We start from the raw sequence: 10,758 nt of genomic DNA on the forward strand, positions 1-10,758 counted from the left end.
CTTCCTAAATACGTACTATTATCGTCCAATCTTTTGTTTTAGAAAGAGAGGGCAAGTGTGAAAACTGAGAGTTCTTGATATTGAAAACCGATGTGGTGTTGAAAGGGTATTAATTGACACAAAGACATTGACTTCGGTATGAGGAGGCTCCGATTTGCCGACCACATCTCGTGAACTCCAGAAAATGTTCTAAGAACTGATTACGACAGACTTTAGGGTACGATTTCTGCGACTTGGTCTAGGATAAAATTAATAACAAACTCAGCAGAATGCAGGGACGAGAAAGATGGGCATTTAATATAGAATGTTGATGATTATAACGTATTGACCTTTTTTTTAAGTTACATTAAGAAAATGGTCTTATTCAAATCTAATTGACGAATATTGTTCTGAATACTGTAATTATAATCTAAATATAAATAATCTCGTACTTACATGTTTTCATTTCATTTTTACCACCACGTCCTTGCAGATTATTGCAGCTGGGAAAGAAAGACACTGCTGTACGCCTTCCAGTACTCTGTCTCGCTTCTTTCAATGTGCTAATATTAACTTAAACAGATAGTGGTTGAGGGTAAGGTTGTGTCATTAATCATCATATAGAATTCTTAAAAAACTTAATAACAATCAATCACAAGCTTTCCAGTTGTGAAAATCAAAATTACTATTATACGACAAGAAATATTACTTACATTAATTTTAAAAACAAAAATTTCTGGGTCTGTCCATCATAATCAATTACTGATTATGATGGACAGACCCAGAAATTCATTTTTATTCATTCACGTCACAGCCATAAGATTATTAAAATTGATAAAAAGTCGGAGTTAACGACTACAATCCATTTTATTATATTAAAAAAAGAAAACACGGTCCCACTGTCATTAATCAACAGACTTTCAAGTAGTAAAGACAATGTTTTACATCAAAGATTTTCAATCTATAAAAAAGAATAAGGTATTCAGTGTCACCGACAAAAACTCGTTCAGTGTTATTTTGTCAAGAAATTCAGTAGAGAAAACTACTTCAAAATACTCCATAGCCGTTGCAGCAAAACCGTTGATACGCTTTGCAACAGTATTCGGATCACAATTGATCAAATACAAAAAGGGCAAAATAGCGAAACTGAATTTGCCAAGCAAGTTGTATTCATTATTATTTTTAATGTTTTACATAATTCTAGCCGCCGTGATAATCAGACCAGCAAGTTGGCGATATACAAATTCTGATGCTCCATTAAATATCTTGACGAAAACTTACGGAATTGTGAACATAGCAGAAGCTATCTACACAGTCTTTTCCGTAGCTATCCTTAACCCTGAATATTATGTCAAATTGTTCAACAAACTTAATTGTCTCGATGAACATTACGGTGCCTCTAAATTACTCTTTACTAGAAGACGAATAATCTCTTCAATAATGATCGTTTTTCCAATACTGCAAGTGCTCTCCACAATATGGCTAAGAAAATTTAACTGGCAAAATATAGGAGCGCATGTTTCATTTTTCCTCATCATGCTGCAAGGCTGGATCTTACTCTTTTTAGTTTTAAGTATTTATATCAAGCATTTAATGTTGAATGAGATTTTAATGAAGAGGATTGAAAGTACAATATCGAAAGAAAAGAAGATCGTAATTCAAGATTCACTGAGTGTTGCGCTTATAAAAGTAAGTATGCGCCATCTACATTTTAGCCGATTCAAACACTTGGAATATCTCTGCTATACTTAAGTGATCTAATATAATTGTGTGTGATAATCAGCAAACCGCATAGTTTTTATTGAAACTATTAATCAAAGTTGTTAATTACAGACTATTTGCATGCCCTCGGCCATAAAAAAGGAAGTAAAACATTACTCTTGGTTTGAACTCATGCAAATGTATGATAAATTGGGAGACTGTATTCACCTCTTCAATAATATTTACTGCGGTCAGGTAATTAAAACAATGATTAAAGTTTAATTTGATACGGAGACTTTTATTATGTACGAACGCGAAATTCAATAATATTAATTGTACAAAGAGAAATGAAGGAAGGTCGTAATAATGTTATTAATATAAATTGTTGAAAGCTGGTTTCGAATAATTTAAAATTTATACATTCAATATCATTGGTTAATGATATAGATTCGTGCCACAAAAAATATTTACGCGTAAAAACCAACAATTATTGAAAAGGCTATTTAATAATGATTCAGATCTATACCTACTTCTTTAAGATCAATGACGATAAATGTTTCAGATGACTATTAATTTACAGACTCATCAGAATCGCCTATAATTGGATGTTTCTTTCAGGTATTCATCATGTATAATTCATGGTTATTATGCACAATGCTGTTAATTTGTCGATCATTATCGCCTTCAATTAAGGTAATGTTATAATGTCACGTAATATGACTGACTGCACAAATAGCGTAGTGGTTGGGGTCACTATGCTTAGCCCATGTGGGTCTCGCGTTCGACCCTAGCTGAGGAAAATTATGGGTGTGATCAACGAATGTTTGTTTTGAGTCTGGTATCTTTAGCTTATCTTACGACTTGAATGTTTCTGACTGCGGAAAATGTTTATATTATATTCTCAAGTCACTTTATAATCCTTAAGAGATTAACAATTTAATTTTGCATTGTTTTCAGTATTCCGAAGTTTATCTCAGCGATTTATTTATGTATTCATCTTTAAACTTTCGGCCCATATTTTTGGCAAGCATGTGTGAAATGTTCATACGAGAAAGAAAAAGAACTTTATTGTTATTGCAACATGTTCTATTATCGCCTGGCAGAGGTATTTTATTTTTTCTAATAAAGTACAGATGTCTTTTAATAGCTATTGAACCAGCACGTCCTTAATATTAACCATAAAACGATCGAAATCGATGAAATAAATAGGAAATTTTGAATTGAACGTTTACTACGAATATGAGCTCTAAAAGCAAAACTGGGGCGAGCCACAGTTACCCATTGAGTAAATCAAAATCTGGGATCAGTTGTACTATAAATACCTAAAATCCAAGAAAAAAACTGTTTTGATGAAAAAGAGTAGTTCTATGTATTGTTTCAATAATTAGAGAAGACAGTGGTAGAAGTTAAAACCTACTTTACCTAAAGTAAATTTGAGTCAAGTTCAAGTTCAGATACAGAGATTTACGTACACATTTATGACAACAACAAAAGTCACTTAACCATTATTAGATCATTATTAGTATTTTTTGTTATAGCGACAACAACTCCTAAAAATATACCATAGATAGTTATTCCACTCTATCTTCGGAAAAAACAAAATTCTAGCTATGCCTGAAAGTGCTGGACGCCCAAACGGACAGACAGCGATGTCTTAGAAATGGAGTTCCGATTTTACCCTCTTTGTACGAACCCCAAAAAGAAAACATAAAAATATTCAATATCCCTTTTTCAATATCAGCGAAAGTTTACAACATGTACTATTATTTCCAGATGCTGCGTACGTCAGCCAAGTGCAAACTATGATAATGTTGGTTACTTCGCGTAAACTTGAAATATCGGCAAACGTGTTTACAGTAAATGTGCCGACAGTTATGAACTTTGCTGGTCGAATTATATCTTACACTGTGTTAATGATCCAGTACTTCTATAACCGCGTGTTTATGCAATAAAAGTTTGGAAAAAGTGTTTTTTTTTATGTTATGTTCATTAGACTTCATCAGATTTGATTTCATAATTTGAGTCACTTCAAAAAAAATTGTTATGGTTACAATAAAAATGACGACTTCGTAAGTAGTTTTGGTTCTTCAGATAGGTTGAGCGTAAGGTCCATTCACTGTAATATGGTCAAATTAACTTTGTGGGACTAAAGAAAAAATACCTTGAAAAAAAAGTAGTCCCTACTTTCTACAATTATTGATCACAGATCTCAAATGAGACCAGAAAACAAAAGCTAAGTAAAAATAAAAAGTTCAAATATTCCAAGTCCGCTGACTCATACTTTCCATACCTACCTATAAACAACAAACTTTAATCTTGTTCAAGACATACACTAGAGGCACATATGAGAATTTCATTGGTATTTAAATTTATTTCCAAGCAGAAGTACCTAACATCGTAGTGTGTCTGTATTTCCTCGGGGAGATATGAAATCCCAGACAAAAATATGAAGTCTCCGTTTGCTTCACATAAATGCAACATTGTCCAACTATGTACACGAGATTGCTCTTTTGTGTATCATGTTTTTATTATGAAACCAGCTTATGCCCTCGAGTTTTGAGGGAGATTTAAAGTTCTGGCTGCTGAAGTTTCGAATTGGAAAGTAAGTGAGATGCAAAGTTCATTTTGTTTTACTATTCTTATTCAAAATCCTTTGGTTCTTACGTTTCCATATTTCTAACATATTCGCTACTGGAACTGATTTCTTCAGTCGATTTATTCTCATTTATTCCCAATAAGAAATATCTTATTAACCTAGTTTTCGTAAATAAACGTCATAATAAATCCCCAAATCAGCGTATGGGAAGAAATCTACTCGACCCACGTCAAGATCATAGCAAGCCATCAAACAACGAACATACGCCTATTACCACCACCGCAGACAGAATAAGTTTCTCCATTTACGATCAGAATAGCACCAAATATTCATTTTCCCATCATGAAACTGTTTTATACAATTCATATGCATCAGCGCCCTCTGTCTTGCTACGTAGGAACTTTTTATGACCCATATTCAAACATTGTTCATGGTTCTCAGTCCTACAAGATTTTCAATGGGATTCAGATAGATTGCGCTGCTAATCCTTCAAAAAATGCCCGGTACATTTTTTTTTTCAATTGGATACAGGTTGGTATGTGTTTCTTATAATATCTACTAAAGCCAAAACAACTTAACCGTCACAATATGGATAATATAATCTTTAGACGATTAACACGTCATTTCTTTTTGAGATTCAGTTATGGTGAAACAATTGAAACAAAGAAAGTTAATCATTTCAGGTGATTAACATTTGCATCTATTTAGCACTTAGTGAGTAATAAATGTTTTTGTTGTTGATAATGTTTAAAACTGTGACGATGTATGAGTAATCGTTGACGTAGTTGAAATGGATGCGTGTTACAAGATTATAGAGCCACGATACTGATTGTGATTTGTGACGTCACAGCACTGTGGTGTGATACAAGTGTTATTATTTGAATCACCTTCAAATCTATTAAAGATATCTAGAAAATAAATCTACAACTTGCTTTTTTAACTTTTTGTAGTTTATTGCATAAGTAATAACGACATGACGCACGATGTATCCCTTATAGTCAGTACATTTTATATTGTAGACACTAGAATCAGCTTATTTATATTGGAACAGTGATAAAGAAGGATGAAATTCATTTTAATTGTTAAGATAAGAATACTTTACATCACACCTGAATAGACATAATTAAATCTTATTACTAAAGTATCAAATATGAGCACCATACCACCTTCCCAACGCAAGTACGTAGATGTACCACAGGGAAGTATTTTTGGTCCAATGCAATTTTTTTATTATAATTACTGCTAATAATGATAATAGAGGAATCATTAGTTTTAATAAACGAGCACAAAAAGTTTATTTTTTTTAACGTGTATTTGTGTAGAAAACCTGGCAAATAAATGATTAAACATTCCTGTCACAACAATGATTCGGTATTAAAATATAAGAGTATGATGTTGAAGCAGATTTGTGTTTTTTATTCTCAAAAAACCATGACGTAAGTACTTGTTTGCATTCCAGTAGGTACTTTATATTATCTGTGAGCCCGCGTCCCTAATCCCCTCCATGCATCCGCCATTTTGAATTGAACGGTAAAGATCGTGCCGTTCCATTCATTCTCTGTGTTTATTTTGTTTCCTACTCGTCTACGCCCGGCCACGCCAGTCGAGAACAGTGCTTGCTAGACATTCCACGTTACTTTATTGTGAATTGTATTTTTGGAAAACGATAGTGAATATGGCTGGATGTAAGTATTACTTAAGCTACTATTATTTGTTTTTAAGTACTTAAGGAGTCTAGCGTTAAATTGCGAGTTTCAGTTGTTTTAAGATGAGAATGATGCTAAAACAACACGTGAGAAAAATACCGGTCGGTAAAAATAAAACACTGATATTATTTTTTGTTGGATAGTCTTCTATGCACCTAGCTATACATAATAGTCTTTGGCTAACGTTATACCTAAAAAAACTATTATTATCGATTGATATTCTATAGTAGATACTTATAGACATCAAAATCGCACGCTTCTTGGTAAAATTAATTATACGCTAAGTAATGTTAATGAGGCCTTACTTAACTATTGTCTAATTGTCACGTAAAGTTACTACTCGTGATTATTATACCATTCATTAACAAAGGAATGTTGAACGAATCTGTCTAAACCATGCAATATCATCGCGGTGTTGATGCGCAGTGAAACTCAGGTATAAAGGGTACTGACCTTGTGTTAACCCTAGCCACTTCTTTATTGTAAACCCATGGGCATTTTAGGGTTACTACAAATAACGGTCAAAATTTCTCGGTCATCAAGTATTGGTTTATTATTTGCAAATTCTTGATTGTCTACCTTTATTTTATCTACGCCATCATAACTATCTAGGAGCGATGGAATTTTTCCAGATTTAATAGTAGGCGATTTCTCTTTGTGACGCTTCGTCGAGTTTCCTAAAATGTTATGTCTAATGAGGGTATATAGAAAGTCGCCAGTCACCTCATAGATGATAATAAACATTTGCCGTTTGTTTCACTGTTAGCTTGTCACTTGTTCAAGTTGTATTAATCCTTAGTTATTAAACTAGACAAAGAGACACAATCATTATTATTTCACTAATATTTTACTTAGTGAATCATTCAACCCTAGTATGACTGGTTTTAGTATTGCACAATGTTAGATTTGTATAGTAAGTACCTCAATTGTTTTCTAACAAAACTTAAGTAGTGGTCCCTACGTAAACGAATGTTCTGAGGATGTCGATGAGTGCTTATAATAGTAACAATCAAACAAGAAATCCATGCAATAATATCCAATGTTGCAGGGTATAGATTAACTCTTATCAAAAACACTAGACCAATGTGACGCACTATCTATATTGTGTACAATTAGATACATAATCATGTGTATTTGTTGCTCTCATTTACATGACACCATCATTGTAACGTTTATCTTACTTGCAACCTTCATTTCTCTTGCGGAAATGGTATTGAACAATGTGCAAATATTATATGAATATTTACCTATGCTTTTGTCCGTTAGGCTGATTTGAAGAACATTAAAAATATGCGACACGGTTAGCTCTGATGTTGCTCAGTTCTATACGTGTCGGTCCATCGTCCACCAAAACAATTCGAAGGTCATTAGCGCGAACTACAAATTAATGACATTAAACATTACTAAATTGAATCTGACTCCCATGACTAAATAATATTTTACGTCTTCGAATTCCAGATCCGTACGGCAACCCGCAGCAGTACCCACCTCCTCAGGGTCAACCCATCTATCCGCAGCTGTATAACCCTGTAAATGCCGGTGCTCCCCCACCGGGGCAACCTGGTTTCCCACCGCAGTTCCAGCCACAGTATCAGCCAGGTTTTGGCTATCCCTACCAGCCGGGGCAACCAGGACAACCGCCGTCTGCTATGTCGTACCCTAATGTGCAACCCACAGCTCCTCCTGGACCTGGCTTTGGATATAATCCAGCTCCTGGATACCCAACTGTTTCTCCAACTCAAGTTTATCAATGTAAGTTTATATTGCCATTTATGCAATTACCAAGATCATAAACTTCTTATTTTATAATCCAGATTGTAATGACAGAACTCATTAATACGTAGAATACTGTCAAGGAAAAATACTATCGTATATATCAACAAAAGGCTTCCGAGACTGATCTAATTGGATGAAATAAGATAACTTCTGGTCATAGACAAAATCTATTAGAAACAACCGATTATTTTTGCAGACAGCCAAATGTTTTTTGTTCCCGATATTCGCACTAATCGCATCCAATGTAAAACGAAAACATGTGTTCTATTATTACGTCGACTGATAAATGAGTGGCGCCGTTGAATTATCGAGCTAAATTAATATAAACTTTTTTCTATTTCTAGCACCCGTCGAATGGATTCCTACGACTCCAAATGACGCGGCTGCCTATACTGAGAGGGCAGTAGTCGCTGGTTACGAAGGTCACGATGGCAGCCCACTTTGGGTGATCAGGGCTCGGTACGATGGAGACTTGATTCCCGGAAAGCTGGCTATTAAGCACAGAGCTGCTTACGTACCTTGGGGAGGAAAGGAAAATCCGGTGAACAATATTGAGGTTTGTGTTTCAAATTCATGATTATTTGATGCATAGTTTGCTACAATTGCGATTAGCTGTATGACCTCGTTATTGGTTTGCGTAGCACAATGGAATTTAAAAGTGTGTTTTATTTCTGTCACTTCAAAAATACTAACTAATCGTTCTCAAGTCAGACTAGTAGCCGAACTTTGTGCGTTACAACATAACAAACATCGATCGTAACGGTTGCCCCCACTCATAATTATTTCGAAGTAGATGGTTGATAAAAAATCAAGATGAACGCAGAGACACTAGTCAACATACGGTTCTGACCGTAAACTCGATCGTGTCCAAACAGAAATAAATGTTGCCATGTATTTAGTAGCTGACACTTCCAGTTTACATAAGGACAGAGATTGCTCTTATTCGTTTCAAACTAAGTTTATCATAACATTTTCTAATTCAGATATGCTGCGCTCATCCTCAAAGCATCTGTTGGGTTCAAAGCAGTGATGGTCATGTACCTCCCAATGCGGTACGCGGTGGCAACACATCTTCTGGCGAACCCCTGTACATTGGCAGGGTTAAGGAACAAAGGTCCCTGACACCTGGCAAGGTAAGAATCCTATGAAGTATTGCTTTTTATTAACAGGTGCTAAAACTTTTAGACCCAAGATGCAAGAGTGGTAAAGGGAAGCACCACTTCTTATTACTGAAAGAGGAAGGAAGACTACCAATCTCGGTTCTGAATATATAAAAATCAACTTTATTAGAGAACCGATGTTGAGTTGATATTATCATGTAATGTCGCATCTACGTGATCATAATAATTCCGAACTCTTCTATAATGGTAGTACAGTCCTTTTTAGTGCCATCTGATGAAGAAAGTCCAAGAAGATTTCCTGGACTTTCTTCATCTTACGGAAGGCATTTTTTTTTGCACGAGTCTTACAGTTCTAATTAATGGAATGCTTTCTCGTTGCCTTTCCACTAAGAGGCCAAGCCAAAATTTTGCAGACTACCGCGAAGAAATAGTTCATACCTATACCAGCCAAAGAGCTCTGTTTGCTTTGTTATAGTTTTAACCACCACGTCTAAGAGAACTCGCCCATAATTTCCCTTTCATACAAAACAAAGTAAATTGATATTGCTCAATCCGTTCAGCAGCTATCCTATCATGCCACAGACAAACAGGAAAAATGACAAACTTATTATTTCTTTTAGATTGGGGATTAAAAATCATAATATTTTACCCTTTCTTTATCGTCTTTTCAGGTCCACCCAAGTCACAAGGCGCTGTACATTTCTTTCGCTGGAAAGGAAGTACCGCACAAGGTATACGAGATCATGTGCACAGCGTAAACATTTACTTTAGTCATTCTACTAGGTTTTAAGTATTAAATTTGTGTCAAGACTGCATTGTCGATAGACAATAAAAAGGTCTGAATTTCGTCGCAAAAATATTGTATTGTGAATGTTATTATGAAATAATCATTCGGTGTCTGAAATCTCGAATATTTTTGTTATATTTTTATAGTTTTCCCTATGAGGTATTATTATTATAATATTCCATGTTTTATACATTTTGCATTTAAAGTTTTCTAAAATATACTCGGTCTACTGTATAAAATAAATTCACTTTTATAGAAGCCTTAATTTTTTTATTGCATAAACGGACTCCTTCTTTTCGCATGGTTGAAATAGATACAACTTGGTGGTGGAAACGAAACAATGAAACAAAACAATAATTTTAAAAAATATTTCTTTATTTTCTTCAAATAAGTACTCACACATAATATTAATATAACATCTAGGTACATTAACTTAATCTTAATATATAAATCACTTTATTAGGTACGCATAATTTTGTACGAATTTTATGCACAAACATTTTGTATTTTTGGACCATGTCATTTATGTATTTATAATATATATATGTACTAACTACTAAATAATAAGAAATGCTATTGATGTGAATATTACTCCATTAATTTGTACAAATTACGATGGCTATTTCAAATGGAAAGCTAAGACGTCCTTAACAAAATTCATAGACAGTATTTTAGACTATTCTACGCATATTCAACTTCAAACAACCAAATTCATCTCACAATCAAATAAAAATTGCGAATTCGTAATTCTTCAGTCAAACCTGTTAAAATGGTAACATAACAATACACCTTTCATACAATATATAGACGAATGTTGGGAGTTCAGAATAAGTTTAAAATAATTATAATCAGATAGTAAGAAAGTTAGAAATTTTGATAGAAACAACGGACGGATACAAGTAGGGTTCCATAGCCAAAAGACTGATCATAAATCCCTAAATATTTCTAAGAAAAACAGATTAACAGCGTTAAACACTCAAATGAAGTCTAAAAATTGCAAATTCATGTGTCATATGCGATCAGCTTAACATAAAAACATCGTCAACCAAATTTTAATATCACAAGGAACTTAAATGCTACATATTACAATGA

General features: G+C 34.0%; 2 protein-coding genes across 2 annotated transcripts; both read left to right on the forward strand.

Annotated features, from left to right (window-relative positions):
• The first annotated feature begins 898 nt into the window (after positions 1 to 898).
• Positions 899 to 3,710, forward strand: LOC113496750. Its single transcript, XM_026876072.1, has 3 exons — positions 899 to 1,935; positions 2,299 to 2,373; positions 3,339 to 3,710. Exons 1-3 carry the CDS (start codon positions 1,822 to 1,824, stop codon positions 3,630 to 3,632), a joined length of 483 nt encoding a protein of 160 aa, XP_026731873.1. The 5' UTR covers positions 899 to 1,821; the 3' UTR covers positions 3,633 to 3,710.
• Positions 3,711 to 5,832: 2,122 nt separating this feature from the next.
• Positions 5,833 to 9,790, forward strand: LOC113496489 (annexin A7-like). Its single transcript, XM_026875725.1, has 5 exons — positions 5,833 to 5,961; positions 7,441 to 7,734; positions 8,103 to 8,314; positions 8,742 to 8,891; positions 9,551 to 9,790. The coding sequence occupies exons 1-5, from the start codon at positions 5,952 to 5,954 to the stop codon at positions 9,635 to 9,637; spliced, it is 753 nt and encodes a 250-aa protein (XP_026731526.1). The 5' UTR covers positions 5,833 to 5,951; the 3' UTR covers positions 9,638 to 9,790.
• The last annotated feature ends 968 nt before the right edge of the window (positions 9,791 to 10,758 follow it).

This window comes from Trichoplusia ni, chromosome 8, assembly GCF_003590095.1.
Source record: "Trichoplusia ni isolate ovarian cell line Hi5 chromosome 8, tn1, whole genome shotgun sequence".
Taxonomy (NCBI): Eukaryota; Metazoa; Arthropoda; class Insecta; order Lepidoptera; family Noctuidae; genus Trichoplusia; species Trichoplusia ni.

Bases quoted from the DNA above. Each gene is read 5' to 3' on its own strand.
- LOC113496489 (XM_026875725.1), top strand. The intron at 8,315-8,741 runs GTTTGTGTTTCA...TTTCTAATTCAG, and splicing joins ATCCGGTGAACAATATTGAG to ATATGCTGCGCTCATCCTCA. The intron at 8,892-9,550 runs GTAAGAATCCTA...TCGTCTTTTCAG, and splicing joins GGTCCCTGACACCTGGCAAG to GTCCACCCAAGTCACAAGGC.
- LOC113496750 (XM_026876072.1), top strand. From the start codon at position 1,822: ATGCCCTCGGCCATAAAAAAGGAAGTAAAACATTACTCTTGGTTTGAA. The intron at 1,936-2,298 runs GTAATTAAAACA...TGTTTCTTTCAG, and splicing joins ATAATATTTACTGCGGTCAG to GTATTCATCATGTATAATTC. The intron at 2,374-3,338 runs GTAATGTTATAA...GCGATGTCTTAG, and splicing joins CATTATCGCCTTCAATTAAG to AAATGGAGTTCCGATTTTAC.